The 22,876-nt window shown below is 36.8% G+C and overlaps 3 protein-coding genes across 3 annotated transcripts; 2 read left to right on the top strand and 1 right to left on the bottom strand.

Moving 5' to 3' along the window:
- The first annotated feature begins 427 nt into the window (after positions 1–427).
- Positions 428–13,395, top strand: LOC133557491 (histone H3-like). Its single transcript, XM_061907971.1, has 3 exons — positions 428–761; positions 3,437–3,443; positions 11,423–13,395. Exons 1-3 carry the CDS (start codon positions 433–435, stop codon positions 11,741–11,743), a joined length of 657 nt encoding a protein of 218 aa, XP_061763955.1. The 5' UTR covers positions 428–432; the 3' UTR covers positions 11,744–13,395.
- LOC133557489 (histone H2A-like) lies at positions 7,271–7,816 on the top strand. The gene has a single exon (XM_061907968.1). It carries the CDS (start codon positions 7,297–7,299, stop codon positions 7,678–7,680), a length of 384 nt encoding a protein of 127 aa, XP_061763952.1. The 5' UTR covers positions 7,271–7,296; the 3' UTR covers positions 7,681–7,816.
- On the bottom strand, positions 12,285–22,793 carry LOC133557488 (histone H2B 1/2-like). The gene is made up of 2 exons (XM_061907967.1): positions 21,788–22,793; positions 12,285–14,307 (listed from the first exon to the last, which is right to left on the bottom strand). Exons 1-2 carry the CDS (start codon positions 22,156–22,158, stop codon positions 14,277–14,279), a joined length of 402 nt encoding a protein of 133 aa, XP_061763951.1. The 5' UTR covers positions 22,159–22,793; the 3' UTR covers positions 12,285–14,276.
- Between the last annotated feature and the right edge of the window lie 83 nt (positions 22,794–22,876).

Here is a 22,876-nt window from a genome sequence, read left to right as displayed (position 1 = left end):
AAATAAATCCAACGACCAAACCAAACACTGAATAATTTTTAGCTCAATTTTTTTAAATAACCTTTAAGAAGTGTTATGTATCAAAAAAACAATATTTTACATTTCCATTTGTATTCCATTCACTCAATACTAAGTCAAATAATTACAAAAAATAAATGGCAGCATAAATAATAGTTTACATTTTAAAATAATACAATTACTTACAATAACAATGAATACATTTAGAATGCAGTACGTAATAACGCCACTAGATGGCAACAGAGTCCCAGTTTGATATTGTTGGTGATTGGCTTGATTCAAACTGTCTTGTCCAATAGTTAATCAGCTTTAGCGCGGGAAGCTGGCTGACGGACCAATCAGCGCTGTCGTGTTAGTATAAAGCCCACAGCAAACCAATAGTTAGTATCTGATTTTATTCAGCGCTTAGACACCATGGCAAGAACCAAGCAGACCGCGAGGAAGTCGACGGGAGGAAAAGCCCCCAGGAAACAGTTGGCAACCAAGGCCGCACGGAAAAGTGCTCCCGCTACCGGTGGCGTCAAGAAGCCTCATCGCTACAGGCCGGGAACCGTAGCGCTTAGGGAGATCCGCCGCTACCAGAAGTCCACTGAGCTCCTGATACGTAAACTTCCGTTCCAGCGTCTCGTCAGGGAAATCGCCCAAGACTTCAAGACCGATCTGCGCTTCCAGAGCTCCGCAGTCATGGCGCTGCAAGAGTCAAGCGAAGCTTACCTGGTGGGTTTGTTCGAGGACACCAACTTGTGCGCCATCCACGCCAAGAGGGTCACTATCATGCCCAAAGACATCCAGCTGGCACGTCGCATCCGCGGGGAGAGAGCTTGAATTGCTCTCGTCAAACAACAACGGTTCTACTTAGGGCCTCTCTGCTTCCGCATAGCAACAACGGCTCTTTTCAGAGCCACTCACTTCCATCTCAGGTCTCAAGTTTGATTTTATTGAAATAGCGAGTATAATATACATAAAAATATCTTACTTTTGTACTGGGTCTGTATTACATTTAAGTGGTACTGAAATACTCATTTAACTTGATTTAGACTTAATTCAAGTGTGTTACTCTAACATAATTTGTTCCACACAGTAGCTCTGTTGCAAAGGATGGGAATGGAAAGGATAATGCAGGTATAAAGTAACTTAAAATGTACCATAGAAGCAATAAAATATGTATTAACTATACTTCATATACAGGTTGTACTATTAAAAAAAAAAATATATATATATATACACACACACACACACACACGCCTATATTTATATACATACACATTTGTATACATACACGTGTGTGTGTGTGTGTATGTATATATATATATATATATATATATACGCATACAATATTTAACGTATACATCCATCGGGTCGCGGGGGCAACAGCCTAAGCAGGGAAACCCAGACTTCCCTCTCCCCAGCCACTTCGTCTAGCCCTTCCCAGAGGATCCCGAGGCGTTCCCAGGCCAGCCGGGAGACATAGTCTTCCCAACGTGTCCTGGGTCTTCCCCGTGGCCTCCTACCGTTTGGACGTGCCCTAAACACCTCCCTAGGGAGGCGTTCGGGTGGCATCCTGACCAGATGCCCGAACCACCTCATCTGGCTCCTCTCCATGTGAAGGAGCAGCGGCTTTACTTTGAGTTCCTCCCGGATGGCAGAGCTTCTCACCCTATCTCTAAGGGAGAGCCCCGCCACACGGCGGAGGAAACTCATTTCGGCCGCTTGTACCCGTGATCTTATCCTTTCGGTCATGACCCAAAGCTCATGACCATAGGTGAGGGTGGGAACGTAGATCGACCGGTAAATTGAGAGCTTTGCCTTCCGGCTCAGCTCCTTCTTCACCACAACGGATCGGTACAACGTCCGCATTACTGAAGACGCCGCACCGATCCGCCTGTCGATCTCACGATCCACTCTTCCCCCACTCGTGAACAAGACTCCTCGGTATTTGAACTCCTCCACTTGGGGCAGGGTCTCCTCCCCAACCCGGAGATGGCATTCCACCCTTTTCTGGGCGAGAACAATACATAGATTCCAATTACCATGTACAATATATATATATATATATATATATATATATATATATATATATATATATATTATGTGTGTGTGTGTGTGTATTTATACACATACACACACTATATAACATGTACAATATACATATGTGTGTGTGTATATATATATATATATATATATTGTACATGTTATAGTGTGTGTATATATATATATACACACACTATATAACATGTACAATATATGTGTGTACATATATATATATATATACACACACACACTATATAACGTGTGTGTATATATACACACACACACACACACACACACTATATAACATGTACAATATATAACAAATTCCAATTACCATGTACAATATAACAGTATATGCAGCTAAAAAAATAAAATAAAAAGGGAAGCATAAAATAGAGCAGGCCTGGGCAATTATTTTGACTCGGGGGGGCCACATTTAGAGAAAAAAAGTGTGTCTGGGGGCCAGCATATCTATTTTTAGGAAGGCTAATACAAAACCTCACAATAATGTCTGATTAAATGCTAAAACGTTATGAAAGACATACCGCCTTCAAAAACGCAATGGAATTTAACATTTTTCTATGAACGATAAAACACTGAATATTGACAAAATATGAACGTCACGCCCGCTTTCGATCGACATATTTTACAATCAGGTGAAATATGAACGTGAAGGGTACTTCACGGTGGAAAAAGGGGTTAGTGCGTCTGCCTCACAATACGAAGGTTCTGAGTGGTCAGGGTTCAATCCCGGGCTCGGGATCTTTCTGTGTGGAGTTTTCGTGTTCTCCCCGGCTTCCTCCCACTTCCAAAGACATGCACCTGGGGATAGGTTGATTGGCAACACTAAATTGGCCCTAGTGTGTGAATGTGAGGGTTGTCCATGTTAGCCCTGCGATGAGGTGGCGATTTGTCCAGGGTGTACACGCCTTCCGCACAATTGTAGCTGAGCTAGGCACCACACTCTAGCCCAGGGGTCACCAACGCGGTGCCCGCAGGCACCAGGTCGCCCGTACGGACCAGAAGAGTCGCCCGTTGGCCTGTTCTGAAAAAAGCTCAAATAGCAGCACTTACCAGTGAGCTGACTCTATTTTTCAAATTGTATTTATTTACTAGCAAGCGAGTCTCGCTTTGCTCGACATTTTTGATTCTAAGAGACACAAAACTCAAATAGAATTTGAAAATCCAAGAAAATATTTTAAAGGCTTAGTCTTCACTTGTTTAAATAAATTCATTCTTTTTTTTTTACTTTGCTTCTTATAACATTCAGAAAGACAAATTTTAGACAAAAAATACAACCTTAAAATGTTATTAGGATTTTTAAACACATACCTTTTTAGCTTTTAAGTTCCTTCCTCTTTCCTGACAATTTAAATCAATGTTCAAGTGTTATTGTAAAGAATAATAAATACATATTAATTTAATTATTAATTTTAGCTCCTGTTTTTTCGACGAAAATTATTTGTGAAATATTTCTTCAAACTTATTAAAATTAAAAAGTTATTCTGGCAAATCTAGAAAAAATAAATTTAAATCTTGTGTCAAATTCTTTGGATTTTCTTTAAAAAAAAAAAATCTGGAAAATCTAGAAGAAATTATTATTTGTTTTTGTTAGAAATATAGCTTGGTCCAATTTGTTATATATTCTATCAAAGTGCAGATTGGATTTTAACCTATTTAAAACATGTCATCAAAATTCTAAAATAAATCTTAATCAGGAAAAATTACCAATGGTTTTCCATAAACTCTTAATTTTTTTCAAAAAGAATCGATTTAGCTAGTTTTTCTCTATTTTTCTAGGTTGAATTTTGAATTTTAAGGAGTCAAAATTGATGATAAACTGTTTCAAAATTTTATTTTAATTTTTTTGTGTTTTCTCCTCTTTTAAACCGTTCAATTAAGTGTTTTTTTTTATCATTCATTCTCTACAAAAACCTTCCGTAAAAAGGAAAAAAAATGTACGACGAATGATGGACAGAAATACCCATTTTATATATTTATTTATTTATTAAAGGTAAATTGAGCAAATTGGCTATTTCTGGCAATTTACTTAAGTGTGTATCAAACTGGTAGCCCTTCGCATTAATCAGTACCCAAGAAGTAGCTCTTGCTTTCAAAAAGGTTGTTGAAAGCAGACCCCCCTTTTAGACCCCACATCGGCGGTCCCCTCCAAGGTTTCTCATTGTCCCATTGGGTTGAGTTTTTTTGCCCTGATGTGGGATCTTAGCCGAAGATGTCGTTGTAGCTTGTGCAGCCATTTGAGACAGTCCTGATTTAGGGCTAAATAAGTAAACATCGATTTATTGATTGATTGAAATTATGGAATAAAAAAAAAAAAAATCGACATTATGAAAAAACATGAGCCTGTTCTTGCTTCCAGGGTAGATTTTTGTAAGAAAATGAAAAATGTCATCAGTTATAAAGCCACTTTTGAAATAACCCCCATCGTTCTCACAATTCATGTCTGAAGGGACGTCATGCCAAAAGATCTTCAACTGTGACTGTTGTCAAATTTCTCATCGATTCCATTCTATATCTCATAATGTTGACTTTTAATCTTATAACCATGATTTTATTTTATCTCACTATTATGACTGTTTGCCTTATAACAGGGGTCGGGAACCTTTTTGGTTGAGAGAGCCATGAAAGCCAAATATTTCAAAATGTATTTCCGTGAGAGCCGTAAAATATTTAACACTGAATACAACTAAATGTGTGCATTTTTAAGTAAGACCTGTCATGTCAAAAAAAAAAAAAAAGATGACACCGGAACCGGAAGTTGCTGGATAAGACAAGACCGCCGCCACGTAGGTACACACATTTGTGTGTTGAACATTGCCCAACTCATCTGTATACTCTAGCCTTTAAATAGACCTCCTTTTTAGACCAGTTGATCTGCCGCTTCTTTTCTTTCTCCTATGTCCCCCCCTCCCTTGTGGAGGGGGTCCGGTCCGATGACCATGGATGAAGTACTGGCTGTCCAGAGTCGAGACCCAGGATGGACCGCTCGTCGGGACCCAGGATGGACCGCTCGCCTGTATCGGTTGGGGACATCTCTACGCTGCTGATCCGCCTCCGCTTGAGATGGTCTCCTGTGGACGGGACTCTCGCTGCTGTCTTCGATCCGCTTGAACTGAACTCTCGCGGCTGTGTTGGAGCCACTATGGATTGAACTTTCACAGTATCATGTTAGACCCGCTCGACATCCATTGCTTTCGGTCCCCTAGGGGGGGTTGCCCACATCTGAGGTCCTCGCCAAGGTTTCTCATAGTCAGCATTGTCACTGGCGCCCCACTGGATGTGAATTCTCCCTGCTCACTGGGTGTGAGTTTTCCTTGCCCTTTTGTGGGTTCTTCCGAGGATGTTGTAGTCGTAATGATTTGTGCAGTCCTTTGAGACATTTGTGATTTGGGGCTATATAAATAAACATTGATTGATTGATTGATGTCTTTGTGATCATGTTCTGTTTAGTTATGTTCTGTTTTGTTTTTGACTCCATTAGTTCCTGTTTTTGCGCACCTCGGTTTGTTTTTGTTTCCGTGACTACCAATCAGTTCACCTGTTTTCACGACTCACGCACCTGATTCACTTGAACTCATGTACCCGTTGTCAATCACCATGTCACCATTTAAGCCTGCAGTTGCCAGGCTTAAATATTACACTTTTCAGCCTTCTACTCACCCTCTATCACCTCCTACACACCTATGTTATCCATGCCGATGATCCATGCTCTTTCTCGGTCCAAGTAAGTTTTTCATGCCACAGTTTGTAAGTTTTATTTTATGTTCATAGTTCTCCCATTGTGCGAGTTTTACTTTTCATAGCCAAGTTTTTAACCTCCATTGAGAGAGCGCCTTTTGTTTATACCCTTTTTGTTTTTGTAATATATTTGAGTTAAGATTAAAGATGTCATTACCTTCACGCCATATCCGTTCCAATCGCTTTGCACCACAGGAAAAACCACACCATAGTCCAGGTCTTGACAAGACTCTCTTGTCTCTTATTCTTTTTAATAACATTTTCATTCTAAATTGAACCAATAATAAATATAATACGTCTTATCATTAATGCGAAATCGTGGACAGGTGCAATAGAAAACGAATGGTTGGATTAAAATGCATGACAATGTTTTATAATTTGAACGTTATTTTTAACACTGATTACCAGCGTAATTATTAAGTACTTATCGTGTTAAACAATGTCAGCTAAGACGTAGTCATCAAAAGAGCCACATCTGGCTCTAGAGCCATAGGTTCCCTACCCCTGCCTCAGCCACCTTGGACGTATCCTCGCTCATCCATGCGGACTGGACACTGGCCAAGAGTGGAGTCGGCTGTCTTTGGTTGCTTTGTTGGGTCTGCTCCTGTCTCTGGCCATGCTCCCTCCACCCCCGCGGACAATGGCGTGGAACACCGCAGAGGCCACCACAGTGGATATGTTTCTTTTACTTTTTATTCATAGCTGTATGTAGAAGTGTCTGGTTGTATCTGCTGCTTTAATGTCTTTAATGTCCTCTGTGTTCTTTGATGTTTGATGTTTCCCTCTTACACACACGTAAGAAGGATGTGTTCTATGGCTACGAGTTGTTTTTTTCCCTTGGCCTCAGTCTGCACCCCCTCTCCAGGGCCCAGGCTAAGACTGATTTTTTAAATTTTATTTTAATCTTCTATTTTTTTTCTCCCATTCCCCCCCCCTTGTTTACCTGTATCATCTTTTTTGTAAGGGGCGCTGGAAGCCGGCAGACCCGTCAGCGATCCTGTTCTGTCTCCCTGTAATGTTTGTCTGATCTTGAATGGGATTATGCTGAAAATGTCAATTTTCCTGAAGGAACTCTCCTGACGGAATAAATGAAGTACTATCTAAAGTACTATCTAATAAGTATGAGTTACTCTTACGCCCCTAAATGACCACAGGATGGCGTTTCTCATGTGTTGAATGCTTGTGCTCGTCAGCGTTATTTGTGCTTCTAATCATCTTTTTTGACGCGTCATGACGTCATTGACATACTCGGGATGTTCGTGCGCAAATATGATGTAAGATAGTTGGTCAAGTACGCAGGTTTTGTTAAAAGAAACGTTATCATTTCACAGCCGTTTAACAAAAGGCTGCTGTTTGCTGATTGGATAAACGTTCTCCCGTTTGAGTTAGCCAATCAGCGAGCAGCACTTGTGTATAAATAGGCTGCTTGGCCTTGTGGGAGGTAATTATTACTGTGGACATCAAAGTTGTACTACACAGATATTAGCAATGTCTGGACGTGGTAAAACAACCGGAAAGGCTCGCGCCAAGGCCAAGACCAGGTCATCCCGGGCCGGACTCCAGTTCCCGGTGGGTCGTGTCCACAGGCTGCTCCGCAAGGGCAACTACGGTGAGCGTATCGGCGCCGGTGCTCCCGTCTACCTGGCGGCCGTGCTGGAGTACCTGACCGCCGAGATCCTGGAGTTGGCGGGGAACGCAGCCCGCGACAACAAGAAGACCAGGATCATTCCCCGCCATCTGCAGCTGGCCGTCCGCAACGACGAGGAGCTCAACAAACTCCTGGGAGGCGTCACCATCGCCCAGGGCGGCGTGTTGCCCAACATCCAGGCGGTTCTGCTCCCCAAGAAGACCGAGAAGGCTTCCAAGAAGTAAACTGTTGACTTTCAACAACACCACAAAAGGCTCTTTTAAGAGCCACACAAATCTTCTTTGAGTCAAATATCCTCTTCAAACATATGATCTATATGTAATGTACATTAAACATTTGTAACTAACATAACTCAAAGTATGATCGTTTGTGTTTATGTGCCAATTTTGTCACCAAATTTTATACACACATCGGACTGGCAAACCTTTCCAACTTATTAAACAACCAAACCCCAAAAGTCAAAATTGCAAAAAGGAAAAAAAAAACTGCACATGAAACAATAAACCTCTATGTAGGGCTGACTTAGACCTAGATTATATAATTGTACCTTCTAGGACAGGGGTGCCCACACTTTCTGCAGGCGAGCTACTTTTCAATTGACCAACTCGAGGGGATCTACCTCATTTATATTCATTTATTTATGAAAGAGACATTTTTGTAAAAAAGTTAAATGTGTTTAATGATAATACAAGCATGTCTTTCTTTCACAAAGACAAGAATATAAGTTGGTGTATTACCTGATTCTGATGACTTGCATTGATTGGAATCAGACAGTAATGATAACGCCCACCTTTTCAAATGGAGGGGAAAAAAAAGTTGTCCTTTCTGTACAATACCACATGAACGTGGTTGGTTTTTGGCATCTAATTCATCCAGCTTCCATACACTTTACAAGAAAAACATTGGCGGCAAATTCCGTAGCTTGCTTGATTGACATTCACGGCACCCGGGGGTCTTGTGAGATGACGCTGGCTGCTGCCAGTTCATTATTATGAAAAAATGACAGAGAGGAAGGCGAAAAACACTTTTTATTTCACAGACTTTCGCGCCGTCCCTTCCGTCAAAACTCTAAAGGCCGACTGCACATTCCCTATCTTCACAATAAAAGCCCTGCTTCATGCTGCCTGCGCTAACAAAATAAGAGTCTCAGAAAGCTTTCTGAGGGATCACTTGTGCACGCCAGTTTTCCGAGACTCTGTATTTAGTTAGCGCAGGCAGCATGAAGCAGGGCTTTTATTGTGAAGATAGGAAATGTGCAGGCGGCCTTTAGAGTTTTGACGGAAGGTACGGCGCGAGACTCTGTTGAAATAAAAAGTGGTTCTCGCCTTCCTCTCGGTCATATTTTCATATTAATGAGCTTGCAGCAGCCAGCGTCATCTCACAAGACCCTCAGGTACCGTGAATGTCATTTAAGTGACGTCTTGGTGAAGATTGATGATCACTAATTTTTAGGTCTATTTTTTTTAAAAGCCTGGCTGGAGATCGACTGACACACCCCCCGCGGTCGACTGGTAGCTCGCGATCGACGTAACGGGCACCCCTGATCTAGGACAAAAATTTTGCAAAAAAAACCCTTCAAAGCAAAATTTGCCTAACAAATGCAATTTTTGCCTCTTTGCGCTGTAATTTGACCCCCTTAAAATGCTTCAAAACTCATAACCTGCCCCCGCGACCCCACCTTGGATAAGCGGAAGAAGATGGATGGATGCTTCTTCCCACTCCTTTTCGGACATGATGTAAAGTAAAGTGATATGAAATTGTGTGATGTGTTATGCTGTAAGTGTGTTCATGTTCAAAATAAACTAAAGAAAGAAAGATTAGGATTGTGATTCACACATCTTGCACACAAATAACTATTGTGATACATCATTTTCACTCTTTACACACACACTAGGATTGTGATACACGCATCTATATCTACAGATGTGTTTTCAAACCTTTTTTTTCTGTCCGCATGTCATTGTTGACTACTGTGACTGTGGTAAAAAATATATATATTTGCAGTTTTTCAGCATCATTGTTGAGCAGTTCTTGAAAAGAATACAGGATTTTTTTTTTTTTTACTTTCTTTCTAGGTCCTTACATATAGGCCCACTTCAAAGTAAACAATGATGATTGTTATGGATTTGCGGATATATTTTGTCAAGTTACAGTAATCATTCGTCACAATTTATTTTTTTTATTGTAATACGGTAACAAATGTGTCACTGTTCTAGGTGACTCACTTAAATGCTTTTTATCTAACAAATTGTTCTTAGGGTAATTTGTATTCGCTTTTTCAATGTGTATTTTACTTCTGTTTTAAATGTTATTTCTTAGTCCGTCCTTTGCCTCTTTTTCTTTGTGGTGTACAGCCCTTTGTTTTTAAACTGTGGTGGTTTTTAAAAAGGGCTTCATAAATAAAGTTGGTACAGTGGTAATAGTGTCTTGCATTTTTACAAATGCTTGCCCTATTTTGATAAATGCGCATGTGTTTTGACCAAACTGTGTCATTTTGCAAATAATATTGGAGTTAAGAAAATTGTATGTTATATTTGGGAAAAGTATGAAAATAATTTGAAAAAGACAGTTAGTAAAAAACTAACATGTTTTTTTTTTTTTTAAATATAAACTAATGACACTTAAATCAATCAATCAATCAATCAATGTTTATTTATATAGCCCTAAATCACAAATGTCTCAAAGGACCGTACAAACCATTACGACTACGACATCCTCGGAAGAACCCACATAAGGGCAAGAAAAACTCACACCCAGTGGGACGCCAGTGACAATGATGACTATGAGAAACCTTGGAGAGGACCTCAAATGTGGGCAACCCCCCCCCCCTAGGGGACCGAAAGCAATGGATGTCGAGCGGGTCTAACATGATACTGTGAAAGTTCAATCCATAGTGGCTCCAACACAGCCGCGAGAGTTCAGTTCAAAGTTTAAAGCACTATTTATGTATTTTTTATGAAAAATAAGTGCTAAAAATGTTTTTTGCTTGCGCGCTCTGCACGCTCACATGAATTATTTGTGCCCCAGGTGTACCCCAGTACAGTATTAGGTCTAGTGACGCCCTTGGTGTTGACTGGTCATTTTATGTTCAGCCTCTGTTGACTGCAACGCATACTTAGTCAACAGCCATACAGATCACACTGAGGGCTGTACTATAAACAACTTCAACACTCCCACCAATACGCGCCACACCGTGAATCCACACCAAACAAGAATGACAAACACACCCCGGGAGAACATCGGCACTGCAACACAACACAAATGCATCCCTACTCTTCCGGGCCACATCAGCGCCAAACCCCGCCCCCTCAACCATGCACGGAGGGGGTTTTATATAGTTTAATAAGTGAATTATATTTATAAGTGAATTATATTTATATAGCACTTTTCTCTAATGACTCAAAGCGCTTTACATAGTGAAACCCAATATCTAAATTACATTTAAACCGGTGTGGGTGGCACTGGGAGCAGGTGGGTAAAGTGCCTTGCCCAAGGACACAACGGCAGTGACTAGAATGGCGGAAGCGGGAATCGAACCTGCAACCCTCAAGTTGCTGGCACGGCCACTCTACCAACCGAGCTATGCTAAGACACGTCAAAACTTATAATACACCAATTATTATTGATTATAAACAGGTTAGCAGCTCTATTTAATCGCATAGTGACGAAATATTACACAAGTTTTACACATTTTCTTTAACAAGAGAGAAGATACAATCCCGTGTTTGGTGAAAACCGGAAGGGCTACATACGCTGGTGACTGCGGACGTGAGAGAGGAGCAGTCCTCTCTCACGTCCGCATTTGTCTCATACTGCACAGTACAAACCGGCTTAGGAAAAAAAGAGAAAATATGGGAAGGGCTGCAATGGTGACGTCACAATTTCTCTCTCACGTCCGCAGTTGTCTAATAAACTCCAGTACATACTGTATGCAATAACCATTCTTCTCTGCAGACTGCGAAATAGTCGTTCATCATGTCTGGAAGAGGAAAAGGAGGCAAAGGCCTGGGCAAAGGAGGCGCCAAGCGTCACCGCAAGGTCCTCCGTGACAACATCCAGGGCATCACCAAGCCCGCCATCCGCCGTCTGGCCCGCCGCGGCGGAGTCAAGCGCATCTCCGGCCTCATCTACGAGGAGACCCGCGGTGTGCTCAAAGTGTTCCTGGAGAACGTAATCCGTGACGCCGTCACCTACACCGAGCACGCCAAGAGGAAGACGGTCACCGCCATGGATGTTGTCTACGCCCTCAAGAGGCAAGGACGCACTCTGTACGGCTTCGGAGGATAAATCTCACATTCCACCCAACTACAAACAAAAGGTCCTTTTCAGGACCACACACCCCTTCTGACAGTCAATAATCCTTTGATATCAACTTGTATCGCTCAGGTTTTAGGACATTGCTTCTACATTTACAATAATGGTCTCAATTTTTTAAGACTAAGAACAAACTACATATTCTTTGGATAATGTAATGAATTGGAGTTTATCATATATATATAACTCTGATTCAGATTAAACAATAGGTTGATATCGGTCATATCAAACCTGTATGCAAATATCTTGTCATAGCAAATACTTCTCCCAATCTGATACAGGTCATATTCAGACTGCTGCCAGTCTGAATGTGCCAGGGGCATAGCTCGGTTGGTAGAGCGGCCGTGCCAGCAACTTGAGGGTTGCAGGTTCGATTCCCGCTTCCGCCATCCTAGTCACTGCCGTAGTGTCCTTGGGCAAGACACTTTACCCACCTGCTCCCAGTGCCACCCACACTGGTTTAAATGTAACTTAGATATTGGGTATCACAATATAAAGTGCTTTGAGTCACTAGAGAAAAGCGCTATATAAATATAATTCAATTAATTTGTTGTTCCTGGCACACGGTAGCTAGATGGATTTTAATATCAGTGGTGTGATTTACATTGTGTTTGTGTCTGTTTGCGTGCGTGTGCGCTGTAGGTTTTGAAGGATTTCAATGAAAAGAAAACTGGATATAATCAATCAATCAATCAATGTTTACTTATATAGCCCTAAATCACTAGTGTCTCAAAGGGCTGCACAAACCACTACGACATCCTCGGTAGGCCCACATAAGGGCAAGGAAAAACTCACACCCAGTGGGACGTCGGTGACAATGATGACTAAGAGAACCTTGGAGAGGAGGAAAGCAATGGATGTCGAGCGGGTCTAACATGACACTGTGAGAGTTCAATCCATAATGGATCCAACAGTCATGAGAGTCCAGTCCAAAGGGGATCCACCACAGCAGCGAGAGTACCGTTCACAGCGGAGCCAGCAGGAAACCATCCCAAGCGGAGGCGGATCAGCAGCGCAGAGATGTCACCAGCCGATACACAGGCGAGCAGTACATGGCCACCGGATCGGACCGGACCCCCTCCACAAGGGGGAGTGGGACATAGGAGAAAAAGAAAAGAAACGGCAGATCAACTGGTCTAAAAAGGGAGTCTATTTAGATATTGGGTTTCACTATGTAAAGTGCTTTGAGTCACTAAAGAAAAACGCTATATAAATATAATTCACTTCACCAACAATTTGTGAAACTATGACTGATCGTGGTGCAACATGCTCACTCTGATACAGGTTAAACATTTGGTTGGTATCAGTAATATCAATGCGCAAAGCAAATATACATAGTGATACCACATCTTTTTTTCCCTCCCAATCTGATATAGGTCATATTCAGACTTTATCGACATCTTGTGCAACTATAACGGACTGAGACTGTGTGTGTGATACCACCACTGATTTATTTTCCCTTTCTGATACCGAGTAAAATTCCGGCTGGTATCGGCAGTAGTGTTCCAATCCCGATACTTTGTGCGATTATTAACTAGTGTGTGTGTGTGTGGTCAAATCTTACAAAGTGTATTTTAAATGTTGCTGCTCTCTGGGAATCGTCCTCAAACGATATCAAATCACAAGGAGAAACAAATCATATCGTTTAATCTCATTTCAATTTACAAAATGTCCTTTTCAGGGCACACCTAACAGTAATGATCCTTTGATATCAATATGTATCGCTCAGATTTTTCACCGCCAGAGGTCACAATTTATTGTTTTATTGCAATACAGCAACATAAATCTAACGAATGATTCCGTATGAAACATGTTACTAATTGAAGTAATTAATATACAGTATGCCCACTCTGATACAGATTCAAAATCAGGTTATAGATGTGTATCCCATAATCAGGATGTTTTGATTTAATTGAGATTATCCCATTTATATGATATATTGTAATGCTTCCTAATGACCACGAGATGTCGCCATTTCCCATGTGTTGAATGCTTGTGCTCATCCAAGCATTATTTGTGCTTTATAATCATCGTTTTAACGCGTCATGACGTCATACGCAGGACGTACGTATGCAAAATTGGTAGCCCTCTACATATTACGTCATTGCCCTTCCGCAACTCACCAGCAGAGGGAGCAATTTGTCTTATATGTGTATTAATATGTCAAAAGTTTGGATTGATGTGTGATACAACTGATTAATCGACCCATCTTGTTATCGGTGATGATGGTACTTTATGCAAATATGTTTATGTTTATTCTCTGATCCAGGTCAAATTCTGCCTAGTATCAGCTATGGCGATGTGATGTTAGGGGTGTGCATCTCTATCGTAAATGGTCATCTGATATCAATCTAGACACGATACACTACCTATATGTGATACAAAGCAATCAATATATATTAGATGTATAACATTGTAAAGGGTTGGCTCGAGAGCTTCCTACCGGCCCGGACAGATCAGGTGGTGGAGTTCCTGGCTGGAATCTTGGACTCGACGCTTCTTTTCCTCAGCTCGCCATCAAAAAAGAGAAGCCTGGCCTGTGTGAGAGCCAGGACCATTCTTATAAATCCATGTGTACACAAAATATCTACATTAAATAACACTAATTGCATTAGAACGTATTCATAACATATTATTCAATAGCAGGAAATTGAAACATAAGAGCACTGATGGGAAGTAAATACAAAACAAAGAAGCACAAACAGAAATTATGTGACGGATCGGTTATTCTTTTTAATGACTGGAGAGGGGGTCTAGACTGGGACAAGGGACAGAAAAAAACGACCTCATAGCCATAGCACACATAAACATGTGTAAGAGGGAAAAATCGAAGAACACAAAGGATATTAAAGACATTAAAAGATTAAAACTATTATGATAATAAGATTAAAAGTCATGAGATTAAAAAGTCATGATAATGAGATAAATCCGTTTTGAGATAAAAAAAAAAAAAAGTCAGTTATGGGATCATAAATCATGATTATGAGATCAAAAGTAATGATTTTGATATTTTAAAAAAGTCATGATTTTGAGATTTTTTAAAGTCAGGATTATGCAATTAAAAGTTATGACTATGAGATAAAAAGTCATGACTATGCGATTAAAAGTCATGAAATTAAGATAAAAATTCATGAGATAAAAATTCACTACAAGTTAAAAAATATTGATAATGAGATAAGTCATAATGAGATCAAAAGTCATGATTTTCAGATTAAAAATCATGAGATTTTCTAAATCACGATTATGCGATAAAAAGTCAAGATTATGAGACTTAAAAAATATTGATTATGAGGAAAAAAGTCATGATTATGAGATCAAAAGTAATGATTTTGAGATTAAAGTCATGATGAGATTTGTTTTTTAAATCACGATTATGCAATTAAAAGTCATGATTTTGAGATGAAATAGTCATGATTGTGCAATTAAAAGTCATGATTACGAGATCGAAATTCACGATTACAAGTTAAAAAGTAATTACGAGATAAAAAGTCCTAATTATAAGATGAAAACTGATGATTTTGAGATTTTTTTAAAGTCAGGATTTTGCAATTAAAAGTCATAAAATTAAGATAAAAATTCATGATAAAAATTCATGATTACAAGTTAAAAAATATTGATGATGAGATAAGTCATAATGAGATCAAAAGTCATGATTTTGAGATTAAAAATCCTGATTATGAGATTTTTTAAAATCACGATTATGCGATAAAAAGTCAAGATTATGAGATTTAAAAAATATTGATTATGAGGGGAAAAAGTCATGATTATGAGATCAAAAGTAATGATTTTGAGATTAAAGTCATGATGAGATTTGTTTTTTAAAATCACGATTATGCAATTAAAAGTCATGATTTTGAGATGAAATAGTCATGATTGTGCAATTAAAAGTTATGATTATGAGATCAAAATTCACGATTACAAGTTAAAAAGTAATGAGATAAAAAGTCCTAATTATGAGATAAAAACTGATGAGTTTGAGTTTTTTAAAAAAAATCAGGATATGCAATTAAAAGTCATGACTATGAGATAAAAAGTCATGATTATGCGATTAAAAGTCATGAAATTAAGATAAAAATTAATGAGATAAAAATTCACTATCCATCCATCTTCTTCCGCTTATCCGAGGTCGGGTCGCGGGGGCAACAACCTAAGCAGGGAAACTATTACAAATCAGAAAATATTGAGAATGAGATAAGTCATAATGAGATCAAAAGTCATGATTTTCAGATTAAAAATCATGATGAGATTTTTAAAATCACGATTATGCAATAAAAAGTCAAGATTATGAGATTTAAAAAATATTGATTATGAGGAAAAAAGTCATGATTATGAGATCAAAAGTAATGATTTTGAGATTAAAGTCATGAGATTTTTTTTAAATCACGATCATGCAATTAAAAGTCATGATTTTGAGATGAAATAGTCATGATTGTGCAATTAAAAGTCATGATTATCAGATCAAAATTCACAATTACGAGTTAAAAAGTAATTATGAGATAAAAAGTCCTAATAATGAGATGAAAACTGATTTTGAGATTTTTTTTTAAAATCAGGATTATGCGATTAAAAGTCATGACTATGAGATAAAAAGTCATGATTATGCAATTAAAAGTCATAAAATTAAGATAAAAAATTCATGATAAAAATTCACGATAACAAGTTAAGAAATACTGATGATGAGATAAGTCATTTTTATGAGACCAAAAGTCATGATTTTGAGGTTAAAAGTCATGGGATTTTTTTAAGTCACGATTATGCGATTAAAAGACATGAGATAAAGTCATGATTATGAGATTTTAAAAATCATGATCATGAGGAAAATTATGAGGAAAAGTCATGATTATGAAATCAAAAGAAAGGATTTTGAGATAAAAGTCATGATGAGATTTTTTTTTTTAAAGTTACAATTATGCAATTAAGTCATGATTTTGAGATCAAAAGTAATGATTTTGAGACTGTAGTAATGATTAGGAGATTTTTTTTAAAAAGTCACGATTATGCAATTAAAAGTCATGATTTTGAGATGAAATAGTCATGATTGTGCAATTAAAAGTCATGATTATGAGATCAAAATTCACGATTACGAGTTAAAAAGTAATGAGATAAAAAGTCCTAATTATGAGATAAAAACTGATGATTTTGAGATTTTTTTTAAATCAGGATTATGCAATTAAAAGTCATGACTATGAGATAAAAAGTCATGATTATGCGATTAAAAGTCATAAAATTAAGATAAAAATTCATGATAAAAATTCACGATTACAAGTTAAAAAATATAGATGATGAGATAAATCATAATGAGATCAAAAGTTATGATTTTGAGATTAAAAATCATGATTATGAGATTTTTTTAAATCACGATTATGCGATAAAAAGTCAAGATTATGAGATTTAAAAAATATTGATGAGGAAAAAAGTCATGATTAGGAGATCAAAAGTAATGATTTGGAAATTAAAGTCATGATGAGATTTGTTTTTTAAATCACGATTATGCAATTAAAAGTCATGATTTTGAGATGAAATAGAATAGTCATGATTGTGCAATTAAAAGTCATGATTACGAGATCAAAATTCACGATTACAAGTTAAAAAGTGATGAGATAAAAAGTCTTAATTATGAGACAAAAACTGATGATTTTGAGATTTTTTTTAAAATCAGGATTATGCAATTAAAAGTCATGACTATGAGATAAAAAGTCATGATTATGCGATTAAAAGTCATAAAATTAAGATAAAAATTCATGATAAAAATTCACGATTACAAGTTAAAAAATATAGATGATGAGATAAGTCATAATGAGATCAAAAGTCATGATTTTGAGATTAAAAATCATGACTATGAGATTTTTTTAAATCACGATTATGCGATAAAAAGTCAAGATTATGAGATTTGAAAAATATTGATTATGAGGAAAAAATACATGATTATGAGGAAAAAGTCATGATTATGAGATCAAAAGTAATGATTTTGAGATTAAAGTCATGAGATTTTTTTTAAATCACGATTATGCAATTAAAAGTCATGATTTTGAGATGAAATAGTCATGATTGTGCAATTAAAATTCATGATTACGAGGTCAAAATTCACGATTACAAGTTAAAAAGTAATGAGATAAAAAGTCCTAATTATGAGATAAAAACTGATGATTTTGAGATGTTTTTTAAAATCACGATTATGCAATTAAAAGTCATGACTATGAGATAAAAAGTCATGATTATGCGATTAAAAGTCATAAAATTAAGATAAAAATTCATGATAAAAATTCACGATTACAAATTAAAAAATATTGATGATGAGATAAGTCATAATGAGATCAAAAGTCATGATTTCGAAATTAAAAATCATGATTATGAGATTTTATAAGTCACGATTATGCGATTAAAAGTCATAATGAGATAAAGTCAAGATTATGAGATTTAAAAAATATTAAGAGGAAAGTCATAAATATGAGATCAAAAGTAATCATTTTGAGATTAAAATCATGATGGGATTTTTTTTAAATCACGATTATGCAATTAAAAGTCATGATGAGATCAAAAGTCAAGATTATGAGATTTAAAAAATGAGGAAAAAGACATGATTATGAGGAAAAAAGTCATGATTATGAGGAAAAAAGTCATGATTATGAGATCAAAAGAAATGATTTTGAGATTAAAGTCATGAGATTTTATTTGAAAGTCACAATTATGCAATTAAAAGTCATGATTTTGAGATGAAAAAGTCATGATCATGCAATTAAAAGTCACGATTATGAGACGAAAATTCACGATTACGCGTTAAAAAGTAATAAGATAAAAAGTCATAATTATGAGATAAAAACTCATGATTGAGATCAAAAGTCATGAGATTTTTTTAAGTCACGATTATGTGATTAAAAGTCATGATTATGAGATAAAAAAATCATGATTATAAGATTTAAAAGTCATGATGAGATAAAAAGTCAAGATTATGAGATTTAAAAAATTGATTATGAGGAAAGACATGATGAGGAAAAAGTCATGATTATGAAATCAAAAGTAACGATTTTTAGATTAAAGTCATGATTATGAGATTTTTTTAAAGTCACGATTGTGCAATTAAAAGTCATGATTTTGAGATGAAAAAGTCATGATCGTGCAATTAAAAGTCACAATTATGAGACGAAAATTCACGATTACGCGTTAAAAAGTAATAAGATAAAAAGTCACAATTATGAGATAAAAACTCATGATTGAGATCAAAAGTCATGAGATTTTTTTAAGTCACGATTATGTGATTAAAAGTCATGATTATGAGATAAAAAAAATCATGATTATAAGATTTAAAAGTCATGATGAGATAAAAAGTCAAGATTATGAGATTTAAAAAATATTGATTATGAGGAAAGACATGATGAGGAAAAAGTCATGATTATGAAATCAAAAGTAACGATTTTTATATTAAAGTCATGATTATGAGATTTTTTTAAAGTCACGATTGTGCAATTAAAAGTCATGATTTTGAGATGAAAAAGTCATGATTGTGCAATTAAAAGTCATGATTATGAGGTTTGTTTTAAAAAGTCACGATTATGCAATTAAAAGTCATGATTTTGAGATGAAAAAGTCATGATTGTGCAATTAAAAGCCACGATTATGAGATAAAAATTCACGATTACGCGTTAAAAAGTAATGATTATAAGATAAAAATATCATAATCTTGAGATAAAGTCAGGAATATGAGATCAAAAGTAATGACATTGTGATTAAAAAGTCATGAGATTTTTTTTTAAAGCCACAATTATGTGATTAAAAGTCATGATTATGAGATTTTTTTTTTAAATCATAAGATTTAAAAATCATGATTATGAGATAAAAAGGTCAAGATTGTGATATTAAAAAGCTATGATCATGAGATCAAAAGTAATGATTTTGAGATTAAAAATCCATCATTATGAGATTTTTTTTATACTCAAAGATGATAAAGAAAATACTTCTTACCATGAATGCGACTTCTTGAACAGGTGCGGTAGAAAACGGATGGATGGATTAAAATGCATGAGAATGTTTTATATTTTGAGCGTTATTTCTAACACTGGAATCATTCATTATTCATCGTGTTAATCAACGTCAGCTAAGATTTGTCTGAGAGCCAGGTGCAGTCATCAAAAGAGCCACTTTTCATTTTATTTTCAGACTCGCCAACTCCGCTTCTACAGTCAAACACAGCTTAGTGACAAAGAAATCAAAGGTTGGCGGTCAACTCTATCAAGTTACAAACAGCCATTTAGTTTAAAATCCGTCGGCATAATATTTCAGGTGAAAATTAAAAACCTACCTCGAGCAGAAATACAATCGGTCTCCCCTCACTTCCTGTCTACTGGCCCCTTCCTGCTACCTTTTATAAGCACCACCAATTGGACCGTGGTGGTCATGTGACCAGGGAGAGCACAAAGAGTAAATAGAGGGCAAGAGCCTAATAGTGTCCGCAAAAGTTCGTATTTGACGCCTGCGTTACAGATATATATTTTTTTTTCCATATCATATCATGTATCACAACGTCCAAGGTTATATCTTTTAAATAGACGCAAACAAAACAGGCAGACATACCCTGTATTAATTATGAACAAAAATGGTAGAACTAATAACTTGCAAACTTTGGGAAAAGAAGATGTAAACAAAACACTTTTGGCTAGCAGGTAATGACTGTTAGCTCAGGTGGCAACAATGAAATAGAGAGAAAAGCATCAAGGTATCAGAAAAACAAAAAAATCAGTCTAAGCCGGTCCAGACTGGGCCAAGGGACAAAAAAAAACCTCATAGCCATAGCACACATAAACATGAGTTCGAGGGAAACATCAAAGAAAAAAAAGGATATTAAAGACATTAGAAGATGAAAAATATTAAGATAATGATATAAAAAATCATGATTATGTGATAAAAAAAGTCATGATAACGAGATAAAAACTCATGATTATGAGATCAAAAGTAATGATTTTCACAAGAGTCATGATTATGAGGTTGTTGTTTTTTTAAAGTCACGATTATGCAATTAAAAGTCATGATTATGACATTAAAAAGACATGATTTTGCAATTAAAAGTCATGATTATGAGATACAAATTCACGATTAGAAGTTAAAAAGTACTGTTTATAAGATAAAAAGTCATAATTATGAGATAAAAAAAGTAATAATTATGAGATCAAAATTAATGATTTTGAGATAGAAAAGCCATGATTACAGGATTTTTTTAAAGTCACGATTATGCGATTAAAAGTCATGATTGTACGATGAAAAGTCATGATTATAACATTTCAAAATCATGATTATGAGATAAAAAGTTTGTGATTATGAGAAAAAGTCATGATTATGAGATCAAAAGTCATGATTTTGAGATTAAAAAGTCATGATTATGATGATTTATCTCATAGACATGCCTTTTTAATCTCACAATCATGATTTTTATTTTCATAATCATGCTTTTTTAATTTCATAATCACGATTTTTAATCTCATAATCATTTTTTTAATCTCATAATCATGCATTTTATCTCATAACTATGATTTATCTCATAATCATGCAGTTTACTCTCATAATCATGAATTTTAATCTCATAATCCAGATTTTTTTAATCTCATAATCATGCATTTTATCTCACAACTGATTCATCTCAATCACGCCTTTTTAATCCCAGACTCATGATTTTTAAATAACGTAATCATGACATCTCATAATTATGAATTCATTACATTATCATTTTAATCCCATTGTGTTTTTTTTCTGTAATTGTAGGGTTTTAGAATTGCAAAACTAAAATTTAAATTACAGTAAATATTAAAGAATGGTAATTGTAATCTTTATGTCATCATCATCATTGACACTCATATGATTGTAAACAATCATAATATGTACTATTAAATAATTCTCAGAGAGCAATTTGCCACCATTTATGGATTGCTCATGCATTAATAATTCAAAAGTTAGGTAAATGTTCCTTTAGAAGAATTGTGTGGCTCTGAAAAGAGCCCTTGGTTGTTACAATGACGTCACATGGCCTACTTGGAGCTGGTGTACTTGGTGACCGCCTTGGTGCCCTCAGACACGGCGTGCTTGGCCAGCTCGCCGGGCAGCAAAAGCCGCACTGCGGTCTGGATCTCCCGGGATGTGATGGTCGACCTTTTGTTATAATGAGCCAGGCGAGAAGCCTCAGAAGCGATGCGCTCGAAGATGTCGTTGACGAAGGAGTTCATGATGCTCATGGCCTTGGACGAGATGCCGGTGTCGGGGTGCACCTGTTTCAGCACCTTGTACACGTAGATGGCGTAGCTCTCCTTCCTGATCTTCCTCCTCTTTCCTTTCCCCTTGCCGGAAGCCTTGGTGACGGCTTTCTTGGATCCCTTTTTGGGCGCGGGCTTCGCTGGTTCAGGCATTCTGATGCAGGATTGGTTCAGTGTGGCAACTGCTGTTGGAGCAGTGTTTTTATAAGCGTTTTTATGCAAATTTTACTGCGCCAATTCTCTTTTTTGATTGGCTAACACCATGTGGTTTAAATCTCTTTTGCATGCAAAGTAGGCTCGCCAGCTCTTTTTTGATTGGTTAACACCATCTCCCCTTGGAGGCGCTGATAACGGTCACGTGACGTTTGTTTTTTTGTGGCGCGAACAAAAATACTGATACAAACCGATATAAAACAACTTTGTTTAACATCATAAAAGACACTGTTTTGTATCCATACCGTACATATTCATTATATTGATTTGCCTGTTGTGTTTTATGTGCAAAATTAATAATAAAATTCATGTTCAAAGACGTTTAAACACAAATAGTATCAGATATTTATGTATGTGCAGTATCACACTCCCAACCCCAATGGCAGCAATCTAGTGAAGTGTCTGCGGGTCAATACTGCAATATCGATACCGCCGATGCCAGATCTTCCAATCAACGACAGTGTATTTATTCAAATGTTATTAACAAGTGCTATTTCTATGCATCTAATACTGATTCTCAAATGACAATATCGATACTTTGTATCGACAGTAACAATGGAAAGATTTAGTCTAAATAAAACGTGATTGGTGGAACTACTTTTTCCTCCGCCAAGGTCTAAATATGTGTTGTGCTCACTCATTCTGACGGTCAAAAACA

This window comes from Nerophis ophidion, linkage group LG08, assembly GCF_033978795.1.
Source record: "Nerophis ophidion isolate RoL-2023_Sa linkage group LG08, RoL_Noph_v1.0, whole genome shotgun sequence".
Classification (NCBI taxonomy): domain Eukaryota; kingdom Metazoa; phylum Chordata; class Actinopteri; order Syngnathiformes; family Syngnathidae; genus Nerophis; species Nerophis ophidion.
The sequence above is the reverse complement of the archived record's forward strand: the minus strand, read 5'-3'. Positions and strand labels throughout refer to the sequence as shown.